Source organism: Xenopus tropicalis, chromosome 5 (assembly GCF_000004195.4).
Source record: "Xenopus tropicalis strain Nigerian chromosome 5, UCB_Xtro_10.0, whole genome shotgun sequence".
NCBI lineage: Eukaryota > Metazoa > Chordata > Amphibia > Anura > Pipidae > Xenopus > Xenopus tropicalis.
Window position 1 is genome coordinate 112,171,012 of NC_030681.2, and position 27,647 is coordinate 112,198,658.

The 27,647-nt window shown below is 39.2% G+C and overlaps 1 protein-coding gene across 1 annotated transcript in view; it reads left to right on the forward strand.

Annotated features, from left to right (window-relative positions):
• Window positions 1-4,912: 4,912 nt before the first annotated feature.
• The window catches only part of LOC105947300 (histone-lysine N-methyltransferase MECOM-like), a 133,295-nt gene continuing 110,560 nt past the window's right edge, over window positions 4,913-27,647 (forward strand). Inside the window, exon 1 of the mRNA XM_018089745.2 lies at window positions 4,913-5,161. Coding sequence (XP_017945234.1) covers window positions 5,125-5,161 — 37 coding nt within the window. The 5' untranslated portion in view covers window positions 4,913-5,124. The remainder of the gene's footprint in view (window positions 5,162-27,647) is intronic.

The window sequence follows — 27,647 nt, forward strand, 5'->3', positions numbered from 1 at the left end:
GAGAACCTGAGTACTACTGGTAGTTTCCACAAGGTGGAGCTGCAGACCATCAATGTTTTAGCACCAAAATTTTGATGTGCTCTGCAGAAAACAGTCAAGTACTTGTATTTAAGGTAAGATAAAACTACATGTGGTAAATGCCCATATATTTGTTTGCCTCACAAATACTATTTTACAGCAATGACCTTAGGTATAACAAACTGGCTTTATGCCATGGTTGGTGAAAGTTCCAATTTTACCTATTACACCCACCACTTTTAGTCCATGTATGTATTTGTATTTATATTGCACAAATGATGTCCATAAATGTGCAGCAAAAGAACTGCTGCTCCCTTTAGGTCCTGTTATTTTCTGTTCGTGGGTGATGGGACATTCAGTTCAAGGGCTGAAAGAGTTTCAACAAAGTGGATTACTACAGCATAAGCACCTTATAAGTACAGTGCTGCTACTTTGCAGATCAGTGAATGCTCCTAACCAGTATAAACCCCATTACCTCTCTCATTATTGCCTAACCCAGGGCTGATGTGATAACTGCAGAATCCATTGCTCAAACCATTGATCATTACTGGGAAAATTGGCCATTTGCCCAATGAACTGTGCCAAGGCAAGCAGCTGTTTCTTATTATCAACCACCCTGTTGTGCCCCCCCTCCCCAGTATCCTGGAATTGGTACTGGACATGAATCTGATTGTATACATCAATTCTTGGGCAACATATGAACTACAACTCCCAAATCACACTTCAATGAAATGGTTAGGGGGAGCTGCTGGTGGTTTTAACAACATTTAGAGGGCAGTAGCAGGTAGCTAGGGGCAAATATTCAGTCAGTTGTAAGTAGAGGGATTTCAGTCACTAATTAGTGGTAGTAGTAGGGACTACTGTCAGTACTACTGATGCCTGATATTAAGTAGCTGGGGCAGTTGCAAGTAGTGCTATGGTTGAGGCTTACAGCCTTTCCTCCTGTACTCTATACAAAAGTAAAATAATGACTCTCATTTAAGGAAACAGACAGAGGTTTTGTGTGACAGTGCATGTATGCGTGTGTAGGGGTAGGGGTAAGCTTTAATCTATGAGTGTCCATATAGGGGTATGTATGTGCAAATGCTATATACAACTGTACTGTTGTCTATGTAATTGTACAGAATATGACTGTGTTCTATAATTTATATAATTATGCAGTGTGTGTATAATTGGACAGTAAAGGGGTAAATAATTATTTCAGTGTGTATGTAGTTGTGTAAGTCATATATAATTGTGCAAGCAGGTATGTAGTTGTGTATGTGTGAGCCATATATAATTGTGCAAGCAGGTATGTAGTTGTGTATGTGTGAGCCATATATAATGTGCAAGCAGGCATGTAGTTGTGTATGTGTGAGGCATATATAATGTGCAAGCAGGTATGTAGTTGTGTATGTGTGTGAACTATATATAATTGTGCAAGCAGGTATGTAGTTGTGTATGGGTGACATATATAAAATTATGCCAGTGTGTATGTAGTTATGTGTGTGACATATTTAGCTCTCCCAGTAGGTATGTAGTTGTCTGTGTGCAATATATAAAACTGTGCAAGTGCATATATAGTTGTTTGTGTGTTTACCTGTAAGTTGGTGTAGGGGCGTCTGTGGGTGCTACTGTTCTGTAAGGTAATACCAGGCAATGCAGAAAACACAAACACAGAGATTTGTCACTTTATTCCAGTTGGTCCATTTCAGGCTTATCGCTTTTATCCAAACTTGTGTGTCTCCCCTTCCCTGGCCTGTAGCGCTGCCCCATAGAGCAATGATAAATATCCCTGTTGATCATTTGATTGATTACCCCACTGAAAGGTCACACGGGCTGGCAGTAATTTCCTTTTGCCTAAGGCTCCCTTTTCACTTCTACTGCAGCACGACAGCTCCTGCTACACAGAGTCTGATTTGGATTTTAACCCCTGAAGACCCCCTGACAGCAGTGTAGACTAAGGAAATGTAGCCGAATAAACTAAGCTTTCTGCAGATCAGCCCTGAGCAACACAATCGCACCCATTCAGTCATGTATTTATTGACACAAACTCCACAGGGCTCCCCAGCCTCTGGGGGAGGGTGAGAATATATGCCCCCCGTGTCTTCTTAAACCCCCTTTCTGCCCCCATGGCCACAGCATCTAGCAGCAGCAGACAAGCTATTCATTTACCAATGCAACTCCAGGGTCCTGAACCCAATTAATAGCTAATAATTACAGCCCAAGGGGTACACAGAGAGCTCCAGTCTCCCCCCAGACTTAGCACTTCGTGCCACCGAGGTCAACACAGAATAATAAATGTATATTTTGAAAGTGATCTGCAGAACAGTGAATTATTGCTCTGAAAGAAAATTGTTTCCATTTTGTCTAATTGAGCCCCTGGCTGGAAGCTGCTGTCCTGAGACTCTTTCATTTGCACACGCACAAAAGCCTCTACGGACTCGGTCACACAGCGTGACTTTCATTTGTGCGCAGCAAAGCCCACAATCAGGCGCTGCCTAAACAGTCTAATAATTACATTACAATGAGCAAATTAATCTTACTGGGAGCTAGGGAAGGAGAGGCTGGGGCTCAGTAGCACCATGCAAAGTTCACTGCACAAATACAATGGCAAGAAATATGTGATAAGGAGTGCAAGCTTAACCGTGAGTGTGCTGCACAGCGCTGCACTCCCCTGCGCCGCCATTGCGACTGCTTAGTGCATCTAGCGCTTGTTAGCGGCGCTCTACTGGGCTTAGTACAGGTAGTCGCACATCGCCTGCTTTGTGTGCCCTTCTACTAGTACTGGTAGTCGGAACGCCCGGGGGAACAGGGGGTGTGGGAAATGGCACCTGCTGGCCTGGCTCTATCTGCTACATTATACAGGTGCGAAGGAGGAGGCGAGATTAGCAGCAAAGCAAATAAAATCAATTATTTTAAACTGCAGCACTACACAGGATTGCCTTGAAACTATTGATCCCTGTCTATATATGGCACTACGTTGGGTGTATATGAATACATGTATAAGCCTTTGTGTTCACATAAATATATATGTATGATTTTGATAATGTTGTGGTTTGTACAAGTGGCGCAAGTAAGAACATTAGCTGCTAAAATCTTTGTGTCCAGTGGGTTACGTGTTTCCCGTAGGAATAGGCAGGAATTGTAGGGGGGAATACTGATCCCTGGGAGCGCAGCGATCCCCCTGACCTGTCTGGTACAATGCTGCCCAGGGCCACATACATATCGGTGGGGTAAATACTAAGCAGTGTAAGGAAACATCTTATTCTGCTTTTGTGTGCAGCATATATTAGCATAACATGCAGAATAACGTGATATTTATCAATCCGACTGTGTATTTTATAATTTTAATGTATGGAATAGTACAAGTATCTCCCTATGATAGGAGACCCCTTACTTTGCTTGTGAGTAATGGGGAATATCAGTCCTGCACAGAAAACAGGATCATTCTTGTATCACGTATTAAATTAGGTTCCTGTGTCTATTTGGGTCTTTATATCTAGGGGACCGAGTACCCAAGTCCTGCTCATATATATTTATGTGCGTCTATTATATTTTGTTTATATGTGTGTGTCCGTAGATGTATGTATGTGAATGTATATATTTTAGTGTCAAAAATTAAATCCATATTTACTTACTGGTATAACCGGACCTACCCCTGGATTTCCCAGCTGGGGGGCACACACCTAAGGAGCCAGCAGAGAGTATAATGGGCAGTAGATGGAACAATTGTTCCATCAGCCAAACTGGTTCCGTTAGATTTTATTAGAAAAAATATATAAGAAAAGAAAACTTGATTAGCAGAAGCCTGTGTTGTACAGCATTACATCTGTGGTACAAAGCTTTAATTTTATTTTATGGCGGCTGCCTGTATCTGCACTGGCTATTAATGGAGATGAATAGCTTCGGTGCTACCAATCCACTTGTCTTGACGAAGAATGTCTGGAGACATATATAGTTGTATGTAAATAAATGCTTATTTCTTTTACCCCCTACATTTATTATTAGGAAATACTCAGATGATTGATTGATGGATAATGGATAGATAGGTAGAATGCTAGATAGATGATGATAGATAGATGATAGATAGATAGATAGATAGATAGATAGATAGATAGATAGATGATAGATAGATAGATAGATAGATAGATAGATGATAGATAGATAGATAGATAGATAGATAGATAGATAGATGATAGATAGATAGATAGATAGATAGATAGATAGATAGATAGATAGATAGATCGATGATAGATCGATGATAGATAGATAGATAGATAGATAGATAGATAGATAGATAGATAGATATAAAGACAGATAGATAGATAGATAGATAGATAGATATAAAGACAGATAGATAGATTGATAGATGATAAATAGATTTATAAACAGTGGGCTAATTCGCACCCAGGTACAGCTCCTGGCTCCCATAGGTTAACATAACAATTTTAGCGAAATGGAAGTTTAAACGATTTTTAATAGCTCGGACTGAGAGTAAAGGAGCTGGTGACTCCACTATACAGAGAGGTCCATTATTTTAAATCTTGCACTGTGCTTTGTAGTCTCCCTCACGCAGAATCACTGCAAGAGCACAAAAGGGAAATTATATGAGCTAATATTCGCGCAGAACAGCACAGGTACGGCTTGGGCATGGTTCTAATGGTATATGGGATATCAGAAGGGATGCTGGGAGATGTAGTTTAGCAGCAGCTAGGGTGTCGTATGTTGGATCCCTTTAATATAACCGAATGGAAGCCAGAGGTCAGGACAATGCTTCCAAACTCCCCATGGCAGCGGAAGGGTTAATCCAGTCCACTGAAGGAACAATGGTGCCTTGTGCCCTGCCAGTGCTAGGAAGAATTTGGGGAAAGGCTTTCAGTGAGAGATCTCTATGCGACAAGATCTGTAATAAAAATGATAAATCGCAGCAAAACTTTTTTTTTTTTTTTTGGCAGAGGCAGAGGTTGAAGGGCGCATGCGCGAAGGTGTCCAAACTGACAATGCTGGGGAGATAGCGAGTGCGGAATGAGAAGGGGATTGACACAGAGAAACTGACTGAGAGAGAAAAAAGGGGAAAACATCCAAGAGAAAATCCCAGCAAAGCTGCACCGGGGAACTGGCACCATGAGATGCAAAGGCAGGGCAAGGAAACTGGCCACAAGTAGGTGCATAATGCTTCTTCTTGCCGCATGTTGCACAGGGGGGCTTTGCTCTGTAGGGGTTTCCAACACTGCCTGCTGCCTGGGCGCAACCTTAGGATTGGGGCATCAGGGAGCCAGGAGAGGTGCTGCTGCAGCACTGCCAAGTCTGGGGCTTTAGTCGCACTCCGGCTCGGGCAGGACTTTGGGAAAGTTAATGTTGCTCTGGGAGTCTAGTGAACTGACAGAGCTGCGGCACCTCTAGTGGCCGCTAGTGGGCGCTGTGGGAGCGGCAGCTGCCTGGAATTCCGAAGCAGAGCGAAATGGGACGGGTTGCGTTAACTGCTTATTAACCCATTGGGTTGGGACATGCAGAGTTATACGGGGACAGGTCCGGAGTTACTAGAAAGCAAGGGCAGCAAGATTTTCCGCCTCTTTCTATATTTAATAGCTACAGAGGAAAATTTATATTTGCTTTCCAACATTGCTCGCCTAACCTTCTAGCTCTAATACTGGAGGTTCCAGAATCCGCGACGCCCTAGTTATTGCTATCATACAACTCCCGGTATCTCCCGACTAGTATACCGGCCAGTATATATATATATATGCTTTTAAAATTCATACATTTCATACTGTTTGGGTTTTATTGAAGGAATACAATCACCTGTAGCCCTTTTTAGTATTTCCAACCTTACAACCGTTACTTTCTGTGAGCAATGTGTCTGGCAGACAATGAGTTAAGTGAGCCGAGCTGAGGCCATACTTACGCACTGGACATACCAGCGCACACTTGGATCTAAAAGTTGCCATTTCTAACTCTATTACAGGAAGGTTCGTTTATTTCAATGTAACACAAGGCTACACGGTTTGTTACTTTATCGCCCTATGTGTGAATGCGACACCTGGACTGGGCATTTTCTGTAATTCCGCTAAACTAAATAAGCGATTATTAGCAATTATTCTGCCAGTGAAAGATTGGTCGGAATATTGGGAAAACTTGTTTAATTTTTGCACTGGTGAGATTAGAAGAATATTCCTTGGGCACAGATTTGCCGACTTCCCACAGACAAAAGGGCACCCGGTACTTCTGGGCTACACTATGGGCCCAGTCCTTATTATTAACTCTGTTTCAGACTAATCACCAGGGCAACCACCTATGTACATCTGGAATTATATGAAGGTACTACACAATATCAAACTATTGCTAAAGTCATATGTGAGAATTCTGTACGTTCTTTTTAAGCTATAAAATAATTTGGAAAAAATCTTTTACTTTTTGGTGTTTTTATCTGGCACATGGGAACAGTTCCATAGTGCCCACAGGACGTACACCCTTCCTATTCATTATGCCTGGGACACTGCCAGCCTCCGCAAAGGGGCACATTCGCAAAGCCTAAGGTTGGGCATCTGGCTGGCACCGGGACTCATGGGCACAGACACTGTTTTCCAATCCCTAAGAGCAGCTCCCCATAAAGGCAATAATCGGTTCCCTATAATATAGGTCAGGTCAGTAATACAGAATTCCGTGTTTCTGAATTGATACAGTATTTGTTTCTTCTATTTATAAAAACATTACTTTCAATAGCTCTCTGCTTGCCTGCCATTGGCACCCTGCTGGGGCATATACTGCACATGGGGCAAATACTACTGTATATTTCACTTGATAAAGCCTACCCTGGCCTTCTCTCATATTCGTGTATAGATGGTATAGCTGTATACTGAGGTACGATGTCTTGAACCGGTAATTAGTAAATTATTATTTATTCGATTAGTACGTTTTGGAGACACAGAACCCGTATTGTATCTGTATAACTGTCTGTCTGTCTGCCTTCTATGAGCCTGACATTAGCCCCATGAACAGGAGGCAGAGCCCTGTGACCTTCACACCTCCATCCAGCCTAAGCATATCATGCCAGACTCACAATGTTTATATACTGTGCCACTGCCATTAGCTCACAGTGCCCATGTATTGCCCTTGATCCAGGCTGCTAATAATCTGCCAATCTACCTCCCATTCCCTTTGTAGCTTCTGCTATCAGTTATTAGACACAGAGTTAAAGGAAAGAAAATAAAGCCAACCCAGTGCCACGGCTGTCGGGCATATAATGTAAGTTATAATGCGACAATACTGATAGGGCCCTGGGTTGGACATACCTGGACATACAAGAGTTTAACAGCCCACTTCTAGGCCTCTCGCATTGTCCCAAGTGAATTCTTTCTTCAGAACAGATATAGGACAGTATTACAATGTACAAAGTATATTCACTTATTCATTTCTAACAGTGTATCCTATAACACCCACCTCGTCCGGAACTGCACAAGCTCTGTGGATCAGAAGGATATTATAATACTCTAACTCGTATAAATTGATATTAAATAAAGAACTATACCCTACTGTTAATTAGGGTCTGTTATATCGTTAACCTTTTGCTTCCAGTCGATAGTTAAACAGGAGGTGGAAGTGGATGGGTAGAGGGGCTTGGCGTATCGTTTGTAAATATCTGCATCTTTGTATGTAGGAGACGGGAGTTGCCATATTGATTCTCCATATTTCAGTGAATAGCCCCCTGTGGATTTATTACTAATAAGGGTGCTGGATCACTGTAGCAGCTACAAACCCATCTATGTGTGAAAGCAACAGAAGCAGTAATTGTTGGTATTTGCTGTGAGCTGCGAAATCTTCCTTTTCTGAAAATAAGTGGAAAGTAAATGACACACTTAACCCTATGCATTACCCCTTTAATATTTTGCCCGGCCCTTATTGGGGCATTTAACCCCCCATAAAATGCTGGGTATAAATATTGACTAGAAGGTGCTTAGGTAGCCTATAACAGAAAACATATTTATTGTTTTCCATTTAATGTGGTTTAAGTTATGCGTAGAATAAAAGATGTAATTCGCGTCCCTGTTGTTCCAATAAAAGGCGAAATTGCGACTTTTTTTATTTTAAATTTTGTCTAAGAAATGTTTTCAGGTGTGAAATCCTGAAGCCCCTTAACCTGGCCGAGTGAAATAAATCTTATTTGCCCTTTGGTAACTGTCAATCAAAAAGTTCTCCACAGAATAGCCATTTATTCTAAAAACGGATACAATATTATGTTTCTGTGTAGCTATGTACATACAGGTAGCTGCTACTTTGCAGACACCACAGCCCGGCCGAGGGGTACTACTGCGCTGTAGGAAGTGGCTCCAACACAACAATGTATCCATTCTCTTCAGCCAATATATTATCCAACTCATACATGTCACAAGTCTTGTAAACAGGATCCATTACATCAGGAGTGTTTCTGCTGATCTAACGCCATTTATTAAGGCTAGGGCAACCCCTCAACTCCATTCAATTGCAAATTGTTTCAGCAGAGCGGATTTAAATATGCAGAAAATTGTTGTAAATGCGTGTAAATGGCATGGAATTGTGCCACACGAGTGGGCTAATGGCATCTCTGCTGATTAGGGATTAGCGCCCTGCTCACTGCCTTTGGGAGTATTTATGATAAATGAATCTGCGTCAGCATCGGCTAGTGTGCATACAGTGCGCTGCCCTCTCGGTACTGCAGCACGATTGTTTATAGGCGTAAATGGCAATCTGTGTAATTTCCTGCGAACGAAAACGATCTGAAAATTACCAGAGAACAAATGAAAGTGCACAGATCTTAAGCTCGGTGAGAGTGAGTGTATGGCAGCTTTATAGTAACTGTTATATTATGTAGCTCTATAGAATGATCCCTCATGCAAGCTGTGTCTCATCTGTAGTTTCCTGATACACCTAACAAGCCATTGTGTTACAGAAGGACCATCTTCCCCAAGCATTATTAGCAATCAGTTGGTCACTCCTCAGATTGGCATGCTGCTGCGACCATGTAACAAATACTTTGCGCTTATGCAATATGTAATCCAACGTTTCAACAGCAGGAACAGTCTGTTTACAAAATATATTTCATATGTCAGACGAACTGTTTGGCTTCTTTGCACTTACAGCTAAACACACTTAGAAACCTTTGTAGTTCCCCAATCTGGGATCCCATTACTTGATTATGGTTCAGATACAGCTTTCATTATAATGAATGACTTTTACCTAGTTAGCAAAGAGGGAGGAGAAAATGCGAAATTCCTGGTTCATTGGGTGTCTCCAGAGAGAGAGGGAGAAAGTTGAGTTTGGCCTGTGGCCAGCTCTGCACAATGTCAACATTGAATATTTGAATTCCCAGACTCTATTTAACAACTTTCTAAATAAATAAACTCATTGTTTGTCTGTGTTTGAAAATTATTTTACCTCTTTAAAAAAAGTCATGCAGCATCCCATTACAGGGCTGGAGGGCTGCCTTGCTTCCCAAATCAATATAAACACAAGAGAAAACATTTAAAGCAAGTGGCCTGGGCAAAAAGCAACACATGGCTTTTCTGTGGGACACGATAGCTAATCAGAGCTAGGAACAAAGCTCAATTCACCAAGTCAGTTAAGAATTAATCATTTGTCGGAGGCCCCAGTGCTCACTGTGGCTTTAGGGTGTCCTGCATATCTTCAATCATCCCAGGCTGATCTGGCTTGGGCAACCTGCACCCCCTTCTATGTTTTGGCCATAACAGACATTTTCTTAAGAATTCATATAATAATGGAACCACGACCGTAATCGAAACAGAATAGTTGACTAATGGGTTGCCAGCCAGATACTCTCTCAGTAAGCCATGGTCTGAAGGCATTGCTACTGAGACTAGTGATACAATATATAACCCGCAACCTTCCATTGCTTTAGGGTTAAGAAGGCATAAAGAAACTGTAGACCTAGACCATGATTGCATATTTTGTGTTGGCACTACATGGTATATGCTTGCCACTTATTTAAAAGAGAACTCTTCACAAATATGGTAAAAATATATTTTTTTGCATGATAAAAGGAAATGTCATACTAACCAACCTTCCAGTATAAATTCTTTAAAAGTTATAACAATTTTAAAAGTTAAAGTCCTTTATCAATGTCTTTGCAGTTTTTGTTTGTTGCCTTCTGTTTGCTGCATTGCTGTTTTTGACTCTTGGAAAAATGCAGCCACAATGCCTATTCCCACAGTGCCTTGCATGCTTCTTTACAGGTCTGTTAATCACAGAACATACAAGGCATTCTGATATTTAAAGTTTTGGCTGGAGGAGAGTTGGCTAATTTTTTTCAGATTTCTAAACTTCAGAGAATATAAAGGGACAGACAGATAGTGTTCGATTGCAGTTACATATGCCAATAACATAGAAAAATGTTATATTGCAGCATGGTGGCATAGTGGGTAGCACTTTTGTGCAGGACCATATTTACCATATAGGCTGCTGAGAGCCTGTGGCTAGGGCAGCAGCTGTAGGAGGGTGGCCTTCAGATGCCTATATGGTAAATAAAACATTTTTTGAAAAAAAAAACAAAAACCCTCTTTCACTGTCACTGGATCCTTTCCTATGAAATCTGGTGGCAGAGCTGGGGGGTAGGGGTACCTGTCTGGAGCCGCCAACAGATGTTCAGATGTAATGTCACATGCAGCATTTTGTGCAATTACATCACTTCCGTCGAGGGGTGCAGCAGCAGTCTGGTTCCCATGGCAGCCTTGCTTCAGTATTGTAGGACTTGAATCCTGAGTTTGATTCTGGCTTGTACAAATCTGAAAGGAGTTTTTTATGTTCTTGCTGTGTCTGTGCAGGTTTCCTCCAACACTCCAGAAACTTTGCTTTTTCATAATTTTTTTCTGCTGTATGTGACAGGGCAGTGAATGATGTACAGTCATGGCAGACCAGTGTGTAAATGCGTCAATGCTATATAAATAAATACATTGGAAAGTTTTCTTTCATTTTTATTTTTTTTTCTCATTATTTGAAGTTGCCCTTTAAAATGTATTCCACAATTTTCTGTGGCGGTGTATTATTTGTGAAAAGAGATAGATTACATTTATTCACCTCATGTTTTGGTCAGACTCAACTCCAGTGGAACTCACAGGGCAAATAAGGCAAATCGAGGGTTACACAGTGACACCTGCTGATCTATTTCACGGTAGCACTTCTGGAACCCCAAGCCCTCAGAAATAAAATCTCACCTTCATTTTAGGGACATTTTAGTTTCTTTTACTAAAACAAGAAGAACTATAGAAAGAATATTCTGCAGCCTGCTGATGTACCATGTCTGCCAATGAATAGGAAAGCAAAAATTTGGGGCCTAGCAGCAAAGACTGCGCCAGACAATTAATTGCAATTTTTAATTATTTACACATTTATCAAATAAGAATAGGGTCTAAATTAAATAGATATAACCTTCTCTTGCTTAAAGGTCTACAAGCATAATTCAACTTGTAAATATGCAAACAAAAATGCTGATGACTGGTGATATACATGGAATATAATAACAACCTCCTAAACAAGTGACTTTACTTAGATTCCTTTGGAAGTGTTTGTTTAAAGGGTATAAGAAGCTTCCCTGGCCTGGTACCTTATTCCCAGAGCCCATGTACTAGGGATAAATCCATTTTCATGCCCAGATTAAAGCTGGCCATACATATATTGATAAAATTCACCAGCTTTATATCAGGTCTTGGTAGAGTTTTATATGGAGAAAACCCACTAAGAATAATATTCCTTGTAATGCATCTTTGTACAGATCTACAGTATGTGGCATCTACACATACTCAGATTTATTAAGAAGCAATTAATGCAAAACTCAGGATCAGGGGAATGTGGCTCTTACTTTTCTAATATTATTAATATTAACGACATGTATTAGTTCCAGATCCAGGCTGGGACTAAAAACAGGTCCTGGCATTTAAACTACTCAGAGGCCCAAACAGCCCCCCAACAGGCCCAATAAATAGGACTGCACATGGCATCTTAGACCAGCCCCTCTGGCGTTTGCCAGAATCTACAGATTGCCAGTTTGGGCCTGCATAGTTCCCCCAAGTTCATTTGATCCTATGTACGACATGTATTAAATGCACAAGCCACCTGGGATATTAAAAAACAGTGTTGTGTTGCTTTGCCCACAAATAAAGGTTTTGCCTAATTAAAACTTTGAAACGATATAAGCAGAAATAAAGGCTGGGATAAAATGGGATAAGCATATACTTCTTTCAATAGCAATTATGTTTATACATATATTTAAAAGAACTAAAAATGTTAAATTCTGTAACATCTGTAATTTCTCTTACTGCTTTTATCTTATAATGAGTAGCATGAATATGGTATGGGGCTCAGTGAAGAAGCCACTGGTGATTGCCATAGAAATGTGTGCAATTAGTGTGCAATGATCTGAATATTTAAACCAACTGATCACTGTGAGACAGGTACAAATTTTTCCCCTCATCTTTGGAGTGAGTGTCTGTGCATTAGGAGCTGCTATGTAGCTTTCATCCAGTGAGGGATGTTCTTGCCTGAGACAAGTCATGCTATAGAGAGCTATATAAAGTATCTTCAGTTGCAAATAACACACTTTGGTTCTCATTTATGTTGATGTATGATTTTGATGACAATTTTGATTGGGATCTTGTATCATTTTTGTAGCTGATGATGGTATTAATATGGAACTGTGCATGAGTTTTATGCAGGAATAAGCTAGAAAGAGAATCATTACTTTGAGATTGCTGGTCATGTGACATATCACTGATAATGTCCTTGGCAAGAGCCTAGTCCAGACAAGACTGATTCTTGGCCTGTGTTATACCTGATCTGTTGGCCTCCGGCGGCTCCTGTGTCTCCACTGAGAGGCACTGCGTTGGAAACTTGTGACTATGCATTTTCATGCTGTAATCTGCTCCGTTTGTCTGCACCCAGGCTGATGCAGTGCAGACATAGGAGAAAGCAAAAGCCAGTGGAGTGGCTGAATAAACCCAGACCGAGAATGGGTAGCGAGGGACTGGATGCACAGTTGCTCCCTGATATATGGGTGTACTATTTTTTGCTAGTTAAAAAAAACAACTACTTAAAACCACGGCATATAAGTTGCATGTCTCTATACAAGCATTCATTATTTACATATTATTTTAAAAACAATCTGTGGGGCTATTATCTCTGACTACAACAAAGGCACTCTCAAGTCTGGCAAAGGTTTCACTCCAAGGTTGCTGCTTAGTAAAGTTTAGAAAGCATGCTACCATTTTTTTTAAATCAATTGTAGTAACAGGAGGTCAGTGTTATAATCTTGGGTGAGTTTAACTTTTCTGGGCACCCATGGCATCTTCCATCCCTATAAATAAATGCAAGTTTGCAATAAATAAGGCTTTCTGTGCAAAATGACCTGCACTAACTGTATAAATGTATGTTTATGGATAGATTGATGTAAATGATGTATAATCTCTGTAAAGCACTACAGAAATATATTGGCACTATATAAATACAAGGAAAAAAAAAAATAAATAAATAAAAATACAGCATATATTCCCAGTAAGATCTGTATTTAATTCATCTTCCTCTCTCCAATGCCTGGCACAGCTGCACCACCTAAAAATTGTTGAAATATTGCAATGGTACTTCATAACCCCAATGCCACACACTTAAACAGGTGAGCGTATCCCATTTATTGTGACCACCAGTCCAACATCAATGTTTCCTGGTGCTTCTTATCTCATTTATTTTTGCCAGTGGCACACCAATGGTGTTTTGAGGGGCATGTAATGATGGGAGTTGAAAATTTGTTGACGGAGCATTGGTGGTCATATTGGAAGGGGTAAGCTCCCCTGTTGCATTTAAAGTATATGCTGCTCTTTGTATTCCTTTCACTTTGATTTGTGGGAGGAAAGTCTGCTTTAGCCTTGGCTGACGGTTGGGGAAAACTACCCCTAGCAGGGCAAATCAGTATGTGGTGTGTGAAGAACTGCAGTTAAATCTATACATTGCTCATATACTTTAGTTTATGACTAATGAATTGTACATCTGGTGTCTAACATTTGGCCTTCCTTCATAATAAGGTTAAAGATATATGAAAACATCATCATAACGATCTAAGCCATAGTTAAAAAAATAACCAAAACAGCACTTACCTGAACTGCACCCTATTTTGTCTTCAGATTGTGTCCCCTTAACAGGATAAGCTACAGTTTGGTAACCTCGGGGCAAAGCCCTCTCACTATTCTACAGGAATTCCTTGCCTCATGTCTTTAGAGGAGTATAACCAGTTGGTAGGGATGTGTGGTTGGTAGGCATGTATCTCTACATTTATGCTATTTAATATACTAACCTTTAATAAGGAATATGCTCTGTGATTGGCCCTTTGCAGCAGGCAAATGGCTGATTTTCGTGCCCTGATATTTCCCGAAGCCATATTAAGTTTAATAGCAGCTTTTAAAAACGAATATAAGAGAATGAGGACTAATATTAGAAGCAATCTAAAAATAGAGTAGTGCTTTAATATGGAGAATAGCTGACATTTGCGGTTCTTTGCTTTGGATCGGGTAACAAACAAATGGTTCTAATATTTAAGGTATCAGCGCCATGCTGCACCAGATGTGCATTCTTGGAACCTCAGTCTCGCATGGATCGGTCCTAATGTTGGTGCAAAATGTACTGTTCCTTTCATGTACAAGGGCATAAACCATAATTGTGTTTATTCAATTGTTTCCTGGTGCATAGCTGTGAATCAGATAATAACTGACAATGAAATTTCTGGGAAACATACAAGTAACATTTAACAGACGTTCGTTGTGTTTGTTATTAAGTTAAACAAGGGATCTGCAGATGTGTTAAATGCTTTACAGCAGGACTGTTCAACCTGCAGCCTCCCCATTCATAGCTCTTGAGCGATGCTGGGAATTGTAGTTCATTAACTGGGGAAGTTCTGGTTGGAAAAGAAATGTCCATTAATCTCTAATAATTAAACAACAAATGATATGTACTGCTGTGAAGCATGTTCCCTAGTCCTCCTGCCCTAACATACTGTTGTCTCCAATACTGGACTCACCCACAGACTGACTTCCTGAATTTTAATACAAACGCATATCCCTAATGTAGTAATTATTACGATTTGTCTTTACACTGTTAAATTAGTTCAGTGGGTAGAAATGCAGACACATGTGGTGATGGAGCGATCAGTGACCCCACACATGCACCAAATTTGGTCACCGATTTCTGATTATTGGTTACCTCCATTCCCTACTATTTGGCCTAAAGATATGGACAAGGCAGGACAAGGTCCTGTCAAAACAATACAACTGCCAGCAGGAGGGGGGGATTAGGTTGGCTACTGTACATCTTCCCTCAAAAACAATTTACAAAAATATATTTCTTAGTCTCATTTGTTGATTTACTTGCACACCTTACATTATGTTATCATGCCCCATTTTGTACATGATAGTTCTTGTTAGTACATATAGCCAGCCAGGACTTTATTGTCATCTATTTGGAAACAGCTTTCCTGATCTCTTACCATACTCTTCTTATTAGAAGCCAGTATAGGGGCTGGGTGAAAAATAGTAATAGTAATGGTAAACTTCAGGTATATATTCAGAAAGATAACATAAAACTATGCCAGCATTGTTATTTCCCTTTAATAGGAACAGTTTAAAAGAACAAAATGTAAGATTATAAAAGTTACTGGTGGGCAAAAGGCAAAGATACTATACCAGGGGTCCGAAACCTTTTTAACTTGTAAACCACATTAAAATGCAAAAAGAGTTGAGAGCAACACAAGCATGGAAAAGGTTCCTGGGCGTGCAAAATATGTGCTGTGATCAGCTATAAGTAGTATATGTAAACAATGTAAACTAATAGACTACAAGAGGCTCTGTTTGGCACTACACATGGTTTTGATGCAACCAAAGTTTGCCTTCGAGCCAGGAATTCAAAAATAAGCATCTGCTTTGAGGCCAATGGGAGCAAAGTCCAAGGGGCTGGTGAGCAACATGTTGGGGACCACTGTACAGTATGAAAGTCAACATTTTAGGATCCTTACATTTAGCCCATGACTACACAAATGGGCCCCCCATACAGTATTGTATGTACTAGTTTGGGCTGCAGCTGAACTCAAAAGATCTATACCTGGCCACTTCTCAACCTGTTGGACATCACTGTTATACCATGTCTGATTTGTATGTATTACGACCCATTCGCCATGTTATTCCTACAATGCAGTTTCCCCCCATTTCTCCCATGTAATTTCTGCAAGTTGCCACAGAAAGAGAGCATGTGGGCACAAATGTGCAAAGGTAGTCCTGTGTTTGCTTGGTCATGGCAGGTGTAAAGCAGAGGGCTTCCTTTGGCTACTGTAATGTACAGAGTGTGTGCACTGCTGCTGATTGCTAGAAAATACAGCAAAAAGGGCTCTGTGTATGGGGTATCACTATTATACCATGTCTGGGGAGATTTGTATGTATTAAGACCCATTCGCCATGTTATTCCTACAATGCAGTTTCCCCCCATTTTTCCCATGTCATTTCTGCAAGTTGCCACAGAAAGAGAGCATGTGGGCACAAATGTGCAAAGGTAGTCCTGTGTTTGCTTGGTCATGGCAGGTGTAAAGCAGAGGGCTCCCTTTGGCTACTGTATGTACAAAGTGTGTGCACTGCTGCTGATTGCTAGAAAATACAGCAAAAAGGGCTCTGTGTATGGGGTTTCAGCACACATATGTTTGCATGGATTTTTACACCTGGCACAGTGCCCGCTTTTAGGTAATAAACCTCTGCGTACTTTGCGTGGATGTTTGATTGCTTTTAACTGGATCATTGCCTTTGCTGGGCTTCATGTCTTCCTCTCTTGAAAATGCACCACTTGTTTGAGCTTCCTTGCAAAGACACATGCATTCCATTTAAGATCACATACGGAAGCCATTGGATGAAATATGTGATTTGTCAAAGTAATTTTGTTTGCCTGAACTAATCTAGTCTTGTCATAACAGAGGGTTAAATTAATTTTTAATTATCGACTGCATTGTTTTGTCTTTCATGTTGACAAGTAAGCTATACTCATTAGCATTATCCGTTTCAGCTTTAATTAACTGCAATTGTAAGTTCTGGGGCTACGAAGTGCGAAACGACCGCAGTTGGTGCACAGCGCTATACAGCTCAGCCGAACAACTTTACACTAAACAATTGTTTACACTGTGATGGAAATAACAAGTGAAATATTTCATTATATTTCTTCACTCTGTGATGTCAGTGAGTAAATATATTCTGCATATTCCTGCCCAATCAACGTCAGCAACACAAAGCCATCCCTGTAATCTTGGCTCAACAGTGTTCCCATCAAAATAGCTGCAGATTCTAATAAAGTGCACAAAAACAACAATGATTTTTTTCTAGGCAGAACTACTAAAAGCCCAGCTCTGTATAAAAACAACCATAACTGCAGATAAACCAATGTCTTATTACAGCTATTTCATTTCCAAAGTCTCACAATGCACTAGTTTAGTACAACAAAGGCTGCAAGGCTACTTACCTTCCATGTCAAAAACACATTACTATGAAATGATACTAGAAACACTTCAGTGTTTCCTGACCTGCTCACCATAAGGCCATGGATCCCTCAATAACTTATATATATAATATTACCTTGTGCTTCTCAGTAGGGGATCCAGTAAATTATTCCTTAAACTGCATGCAATCTGATAGACCTGTGGCAGCATTCATGCCAGAGCAACTATTGAAAGTGTTTATCGTGCTGCTGGCAAACTCCCAGATCTCTTTTTAATTCACTGGCTGCAGTGCTTGAAAATGTCATTTTGTGTCACTATTTTGTTCACTAAAAGCTGATAAAGCAAAGCCAGGCATGTAAAACCTAGAAGGGAGTCTGTTAAGAGCTGTTGGCTACTTTTACTAACAAAACAAGCAAAGGTTCTGATTTCATGTGTTCCTGGTCCTTGGCATGTGGAATGTGGCCTGCAGCACTGATGGAAGGATCCACAGGAATCACAGGGCACTTGTATCTGTGGCAACTACAGTCTAAAGCCTTATTTACCAACACAGCGCAGTAACATTTTAGGATAAAAAATTGCTATGTTTTTTGACCCTCAATGCAACATTTTTTCTCCTGAATTCCAGTGTAATTTTTGGCGCACGCTAAAATTGTGTCCACAATATGGTGGCAGGTTAGCATCTGTATTGGTAAATCATGAACAAGTTTTCAAATGCACTTTTCGTATTAGTTTTGTATTTGTGTTGGAATAGTGTCACTTCTTGGGGGCAACATTGACAAAAGCATTAGCATCTGATTCACAAGTCTGATGCAGCTATTGATGCAACCCACTAAAGGAACCCAGGAATTACCAGTAGGTCCAGAATTCTGAAAACTGAAGTGCCTCTCACAAAATGTATCAGTTCAAGATAAATTGGTGCATTGGCCCTAGGGTTTTCACCTCGCCGATATTTAGGAAAGCTGTTATTTCTGGAAAAGGTGCCAACCTTTGTGAATAGCATTGATGCATCCAAATTAGTGATTTGCACTTGCTCTTGAGTGCTGGCAGGGAGGGCATTATTATGGGCAGTCTAGTTAATAAATGCTTATGCCCCCTATTTCCCCATATGAGCACCGGCTGTTCTGTGCTACAAAGCAAACACCTAGAATTCTTAGAGAACTTCCTGCCTTAGGGATATTTTCTTTTTTCTTTTTTATCTACTATTTCACCTTCATCAGACCTTCAGCTGCTTAACAAGCAGCCCTTGTTTAAATGTGTTAATCCTTTGTAAACCTTGTCAGTGTAATTCTGGTGACTGCCTATGCAAAGCATGGTAATAATATTATATAAATTTGGCCCACATTGCAGACTGCTTGATTTATTGGGTGGAGTTATGAAACATAAGCCTTATAATGCAAATGAGTTCTTCAGCTTTCCATGGATCGCTAATGGAATAAAGTGCTTTTTTTTCCTTAATAACTATTTACAGCACGAATTGATTTTCTTGCTTCATTGTAACATTAGGCAGGAAAGATATACAGACGCCCTTGATAGCGTTACATACAAATATTCTGTTTATCTGCCTTGCTGGAAATATCCAAAGAATACATTTTGAATCATGTTGTTTTATAGTTACCGTGGTATTGTAAATTCACTTGTATGGCTTGTATTTACAGCCCCAAACTATATTTATGACAGTGCAAAATTGTAATACCGTTTGTATGCCAGTCAGTAGTAATCAATATTCATTGAATTTCTCACTGATTTACTCTTATAATCTTCCAACCAATTTTATTCCCAAAGTTATGGTATTTGTGTTCCCTTGATGTATAGTTTTAACCCTTCACTCTTTGTGCACTAAGAGTAATTATTAAGTTGCTCACCCGCAGATGAACTAAAGCTTTCCTTTCTATCCTGCATGAAGCGCTACCTTGCTATTAGCATGCCCGACCCATACAGCGCCTTAACTGCCCTTTCTGTTTTTCTGATTTTCCCTATTGGGGTTTCTTAGGTGGTTGTCTAAGAGACTAGGGACTATTGAGTCAAATAATTTTTTTAAAGTTTTTATGTAATATACGTTTTATCAATATGACAAGTAATTACAAAAGTCTTTATTAGGGACTGAATTCTGGATTTGGTGCATCCATAGAATCCAAGAATCTTTTTAAAAAGGTTTTAAGAGAGGGAGGGGAGTCTCAAAGACTGTTATTAAATTATTATTAAAGGGGTAGGTCAGTTCCAAGGCAACTTGTAGTATGTTATAGAATGTCTTTTTATGAGCAACTTTTCAACAAGTCCTCATTTTTTATTTTGTATAGTTTCTGCATTACTTGCCTTCCTTTTTAAAATTGGGGTCACTGACCCCTGCAGCTGAAAACAACGATTGCTCTGTGAGGCTATAGTTTTATTGTTATTGTTATTTTTTATTGCTTATCTTTTTATTCAGCACCTCTCTTATCTTACTTTTGAGTGCTATTCTGATATCCACTGGAAGCTGCTACCTTCCCATTCTTCTTCTGATCGGCTGCTGGGAGGGGGGTGATATCACTCCATCTTGCAGCGCAGCAGTAAAGTGTGAATGAAGTTTATCAGAGCACAGGTCACATGGCTGTGGCACCCTGGGAAATGAAGAATATGGCTAGCTCCATGTGAGATTTCAAGATGAAATAAAAAAAAAATTGAAAATCGGATTTCAATACAGGATTCAGCTGGAGAAGCTCTATTAACTGATGTATTGAGAAAAGCTTGGGTTTATTTTTAAGCAAATGTGTTTCTACTTCTTCAAACCCACCAATACTCACCAGTCTTTATCTTTGGTGAGTTCCTGTCTGGGCCCAACCTTTAATACACCTGAGCCAATCAAATCCAATCAAATGGAAAAAGCATGAAAAAACTCCAGGGGTGCCAAATAAGAGCTATGATTGGCTATTGATAGGCCCTATGTCAACTGGCAGCCTACAGGAGGCTCTGTTGGGCATTAATTAGTCTTTCTCCTCAAATTGTAGGCCCAGTCTGCCTGCATTACCATGGGCACCATCTTCTACATGGCCACATACCACATGGGCAGGCTTCTGCTATCAGAGGTAGTTGTAGTTTAAAAAAAACATTTGGAGGGCTGCATAATACCCATTCCACTTTTAGATCAAGGCAACACTCCACCCTGTGTGCCTGCAATTAAATTAATTGATATATTTATTCCCTAGACCAGTGATCCCCAACCAGTGGCTCGTGAGCACCATGTTGCTCACTAACCCTATGGATGTTGCTCCCAGTGGCCTCAAAGCAGGCGCTTATTTTTGAATTCCTGGCAAGTTTTTGTTGCATAAAAATCTGGTATAATTCAGGTATAACAAACCTGCTACTATTTAGGTGTTTTTAAACTTCATCTCCTATCTCAATCTAATGCTATCAGAGGGGATTCCCAAAGCTGTAGCTCAGTGGCAACTACAACAATCATGTATTCCCTCTAATACTAAAGACATCTTTAACCTGCATTAAACAAGCCTTGCCGAAAATTCAGAAGTGGCTGTCACTATTGGGGAGTGTGATGTAGTTGGTCAAACATGGGGCAACTAGTGGCTCATTTTCCACAGTCCCTTATATTAGAGTGCCCTCTAGGGGTTGTGCTCTAATTGTGTCCAATGTGGCAAAGTGTGCACAATTGCACATGAGCGTTTCAAAGAACTAGACTTATGTTGTGGTCAGAAGTGTCCGCCTTGGGATTGCCTTATTTATGGTGCTCAGAAAAAATGAGGTTTGGGAAGACTGCTGTTCCTATTGCTACAGCATGCTTAGGGAACCCTGAATTACTGCCATGTTCAGAGCTGCATTAGCTCCAGTGTTCCCTTGTGTCAATAGGAACATTTGTGCAATTTATCCGACAGAGCAATGTCGCATGGTACAAGTATGTGTAAGTATGAGGAGTATGTTTAAATTAAAGTACCTTTAATGAATAGCATCAGTACCATCAAAAAAGCATTAATTTTTTACTTGCTTGACTGCACTTGCAGCTGCATTAATAAAGGAGCTCTTTAGTATAATTAATAGATGTTGTCTTACCAGGTGAAAATTTATATATATAAATGTTATTATGTTCTTAATTAGCCTGCTTTATGCATATGATGCAAAACACACTTGGGAGCTTATAATAATTATGCAGTTGGTAAATATATAAATTACCTTACTTATCCTAGAGTATATAGTCACATAAACCTGTTAGTGAATCATTTCTACTGTATAACATTAGCATTGCTTTAAAAGGGCCAATTTATTAGAAGAGGCACTTAGAAGGGTTAATTGATCAGACCTTTTAAAAGGTGCCAAACAGATTGATGAGCTGTAAAAAAGACTATTCTAGTCATCTCAAAAAGGTGAAGATTCAAGAAGCGTCTTTAAAAGTCCATCTAGAATATTCCAGCTCAGGCAATAACTTTAGATATTGCAGCAATACATGACTAAATTATAAAATCATTGAAATAAAATCTGGTATGGTGTTTCTGAAGTTTGCCCGCAGTTCTAGGAGTGGGTGAAATAAGTGGTGCTGGCCACATTTGTGGGTATTTTGTAGTGACCATTTTGATATGGTGGATAGAGAGCTTTGATCTCTGCAGTGGTGCTGAAAACACCAGCAGGCATTCTCGTGTGACAGTTGTAGGCTGAGGTAGGCTTGTGCTGCAATAGGAAGTGACTTGAGGACCTCATAGTAGCGCAATCACTGCTACCTGGTAGCTGCAATCAAAACAACTCTTGCCAGAAGGCAGTGCTCTTTTTTTGGGGGGGGGGGGGGGGGGGGGGGGTTTAAACCCCTTTATAGTCTTATACTTGACAAGGGCCTCTTTTTTGTTTTATGATACATAACCAAAACAGAATATGGCACAACTGTTAAAATGATTGTTCCATCAGTTGTTAACATTGTTGTTGACATTTAAGATAATGAATTCCCACCAAATCTCAACCAAACTTTAGGTCATACCACATCATCCACTTTTTTAAGCCCCAAGGACGTAGGCCATGCGTCCAGTTTTTATTCTTTGGGGCTTTTAAACACAGGCTTGTTCAAGTCTATAAGCCAAGATACCTTTACTATCCCTTGGAAACTGATCTTTATCTGTTTGTGTATCTAGTGTTTCTGAAATGCCGTGTCCCTGAATGCAGATATGGTAACTGGAGAGCTCCTGTGTCTAGATGCTCTAAATGCTAGAATTCATGCACTGAAAGAAACACATGCGTTATGCCATCACAGTGTGAGGTTAGAGATACATAATTATGTTTGGCTATATTATTGTCTGTGGATTAACCTGGATAAAGATAAGAGTACTGTGTTACTAACAGTGTAGTGTAGGTTGTAATTTAATACAGGTTGGGCTCTATAAAGGCACGATAGTGTTGGCCAACACATGAAAAATGCAGACAACAATGAGAGCTTTCCACAATAAAAAGCTCAGTGTCTCAGACTATAGAACAATGTCGAGCAATTTCACATGAACAAAACAACGATACATAGTAGTCCTGATAAACTGGGTGCCACTATCTGGAAGTCTTTTCCTGTGCCACTTGCTGTCTGCTCAGCGTTTTACTTCATACTGTGACAAGGGGTCTTTCCATACCATGATCAACATATATAGCATCTTATATTGGCCTGGTCATAACAGATTGCAGCTGGGCGGTTGGACAATTGTAAGAACTTTAGAAATGTATAGGAACAGGCAGTCAAAACCAAGTGACCTTATGTGCCCATATTTTACGTACTTCCATATTCCTATATGTCATATAGTGCATATACATTGCGCTGATGTCAGTCATGTTTGTGGTTTGCCTACAGAGCTGCTACTTCACAACACACTATGTAGAACAGAAGCAATTTCTTCACACCACTCCTTGATCAGAGATACATATGGGCAGAGGAGCCGTAACACATGCCAACCAGTTTTAAGTACACTCATATTTAATTTAAAGTTATTTGCTAGTCGTTACTGGATTGGTGCCACTTAATGACTTTTTCTAGCATAAATGGGCCAAAAGGACTCGTATCTACCCCATGTCTAGTAGTGAACTTAGGCTGGATATTTGTCATGGCAAATTTAGACTCAGCCTATGACCACTATAGCAGAATGTTGAGCCACATTTAAACAGACCTTGAAAACCCAAGGCTGATTGTAGAGTTTACTGATATGACCTGTCAACAGCAACATATAGTATCTATTATATTTAGTACATTTCTTTTTAATTACTATCATTAATTACTATTTCCATGCATTGACATGTGGTAGATTCCATATTTGCATTCCCTGTAGCCAGCAATAACAACACAACTTCACTTCATGACCATAATTGGCCTGTCTTTGTAAATAAACTGGTGACTTCTCTCCCATATATGCACAGGAGGTAACTTTGTGTATACAATAAGCTGTGTCTTCCTAGTTTATTTACTGATTCCCTTGAAGTAGAAAATGAACCTTAATTTAGAGCAAGGACATTTAATGCCATGCCTGATAACCCTTAGAAAATGATAAAATTTTTTGGTGAAATCCGCTCAGTTTTTTGTTAAAAAAATGTCCAGCAAGAACAGGACCATTTTTGATAGTATTTTGTATTCTGTTTACATAGTCCTAGGCACTGACAAGTGAGCCTTCAGCTCTCTGTTCACCTTTAAGTTAACTTTTAGTATTTTATATAATGATACTAAGCAACTTTTCAATTAGTCTTAATTATTTATTTGTTTTGTAATTATTTGCTGTCTTCTTCTAACTCCTTGCAGCTTTTTAAATGGGGGTCACTGACCCCAGTAGCCAGAAAACTATTGTTGTGTGAGGCTACAGTTTTATTGTTATTGTTACTTTTCATAACTTTTCATTTTTGTATTCAGGCCCTCTCCTATTCATATACAAGTCTCTCATTCAATCCACTCTTTGGTTAAAAAAGTATTTTGGACCCTAGCAACCAACTTAAAATCCAAAATTTAGAAAATTTATATAATTTAAAATCTACAAATAATACAAAATGAAGACCGATTGCAAACTGTCTCAGAATATAACTCTCTACATCATACTAAAAGTTAACTCAAAGGTGAACAACCCTTTTAATAGCAGCATCATACAATGAGGTAGTAACTAACCTTCTCTTGCCACAGATTTAGGGGCAGACTTACTAAACTCTAGCATTTCTCATATTTTATTTTTAAAAATTCGACCAAACTAATTTAAACAAATGTCTGACAGTTACAAAAAAATCTGAACTGAAAAAGTCTGCGTGGTAAAAAGTCACAGAAACTGCTACTTTTTTTTTTTTGGTTAGTAAATGGCCCCCTTGGTCTTTAAGTTAAAAGACTCATGTCTAAACTGTATTGCGGCAAAAAATAAGAATAACAAGAAAATATCATGTGGAAATATTTCCTTTCTTGCTCCCTCTGTATCATATACTATAAATATGTGTAACATGAGTCTTCTTCATTTGCATTCTGATTGGATACTTCTAACCAGAACTGATCATCTGAGTCAGTCTCATGCTCCATTTAAGAGATTCTGCTATGAAGTCTTCATTGTAGATTCACATTTTACAAGTTGTACTTATTGAAAGAGTTACAGATAAAATCATTTACTGGAAAATTAATATATGAAATGCAGAATTTTGCCATGTCTTACGGAATGTCTATATATATATATATATATATATTGATCATAGGAAGCCGGCACTCACGTAAAGAACTAAGTAATTCGCCTGGGTGCAAGTACACTGTACCATACTGTAAACGAATTATAGCCCAAATTCAGGCACTGCTCACACAGGTCTTATGTAAATAGAAATTAATTTATTTAAAGTGAACAAAAACGACTAACGTTTCGGCTGGTACCCCAGCCTTTGTCAAAGTCCAGCCACTTTGACAAAGGCTGGGGTACCAGCCGAAACGTTAGTCGTTTTTGTTCACTTTAAATAAATTAATTTCTATTTACATAAGACCTGTGTGAGCAGTGCCTAAATTTGGGCTATATATATATATATATATATATATTTATTTATATCTTTCTTATATATATCTGCTTACTATTATATCTATTAAAAAACATGTAATATATATTCTCCTTGATTTAGTTGTAAGCATGGTTTATAAATATAGCAGGGTATATATAAATATGCTTATATAATTTCTATGTAGAACAACAAGTATGTATGTATGTATGTAAATAATTATATAATATATACATATATATATATATATATATATATATATATACTGTATATATATATATATATATACATACACAGGTATGGGACCTGTTATCCAGAATGCTCGGGACCTGGGGTTTTCCGGAGAAGGGACCATTCCGTAATTTGGATCTCCATAACTTAAGTCGGGTAAAAATCATTTAAATATTAAATAACCCCAATAGGATTGCTTTGCCTCCAATAAGGATGAATTATATCTTAGTTGCAATCAAGTACAAGGTACTGTTTTATTATTACAGAGAAAAAGGAAATCATTTTTAAAAATTTGAATTATTTGCTTATAATGGAGTTTATGAGAGATGGTCCTTCCGTAATTCGGAACTGGATAACGGGTTTCCGGATAAGGGATCCCATATCTGTATATATATATATATATATAGCATTTATATGTTTTAACACTATAAAATAGACTATGCATATATTATTACGGCAAAGTGTGACCTAGCATATTTTATTACTATATGATGTTTAGAGTCTCAGTCCTACTAATTTATACACACACAGACCCAATCACAAATGAGTGGCCAACGAGTAATAGCAGAAGCTGTGCTCAGATTAACCAGTCAGTACCCTTTGAACCAAGCATCATTTAGACATTGCCTTTGTTTTACACAGTGAGAAAAGCACAACTATTATTTTCAAAATCCATTGAATTATCAGTGTTATGTCTCTTTAAAAATATGAAGGGAGAGAATGCTACATTCTTAATCAGGTGGGTAATGTAAGACGGCCAAGTCATTATCATCTGTATCAATGTTTTTATATTTCATATCTACTCTAGATTTGTGTTTCTGTAAATGCAAGGGCTCCCAATGCAATCCTGCTTGATAATGTGCAGGGATGACAGAAAGCAGCTGTCTGTGCCAACCCATACTTGTCTACTTACTAAGAACATGGCACTACTGTTTTCAGTCAACATAAAACACCCAAATATTAATGAAGCAAGAAGATATCAAATCAAGTAGGTTGAGATGGGGCTGGAACCTAAACAGTATATGTGAGTGTCTTGGAACCTTTCCAGGGTTTGGCATGGGAAAGTCTGTTTTGTTAAGCGTTAGCAATGATCTCGGTATAAGTAACAAGAAGCAGACATGTGTAACTGGTGTCTGTAACTGGGCACTATCTTGATGGTCATTACATTACATTTCTATTCTGAACCTTTTACATGTCACAACTGCACGAAGAAAAATCTCTGCAACTTGTCAGACAAATGAAAACAATTGTATGTGCCCCACAGTATGGCTGCGTCTTTTCATTTCAATGGGAAAAAGGCAATGTGCATTTTCTTGTTACAATGGTACACTTGAGCTTGATTTTAATTTCCTCAACCTAATGAAACTCTTAGAGAAAAAACTGCAATGGCAAGAGGCTTTGTAATGTGCACAAGGAGCAATCAATGACTTTTCCTTAGATGCCAAAGCATAATGATAGAGCTCTTGCTATAGACTCGAAAAAGGGAGCTAGACAATGTAAATAAGATTTGTTTAATTATTCATAGATACCATGAGGCACCTTCACTACTGGGGCTATTAAAATCTCACACACTGTTGGCATCACATGTTGGCTTTGGAAATCCTAAAGTCTCAGCATCCTTAGCTGACATTGCTAAGTCTAAAAGAGAAGTAAAGCCTTAGCATATTCTAGAAATGCTGTATTTTATATACAGAGTTGTATGTAATAGTAACAGTAATGATCAGTGCCATTAAATTGTCCACACCACCTATCTTGGATCTTGCTAGGCTATAATTAAGAGCCAGTGGTACTACACAGGCTTACTGTGCATGACCCACAGCAGTGCAAAGACCCATGCCTATTGGTGCTATTAGCATGGCAAAATGCAAAGTATGAAAAATAATTGTATTCGCCTGTTTTTTTTTTTGCACTTTCACACTACATTACATTACATTAACATTTATTTATAAAGCGCCAACATATTCCGCAGCGCTGT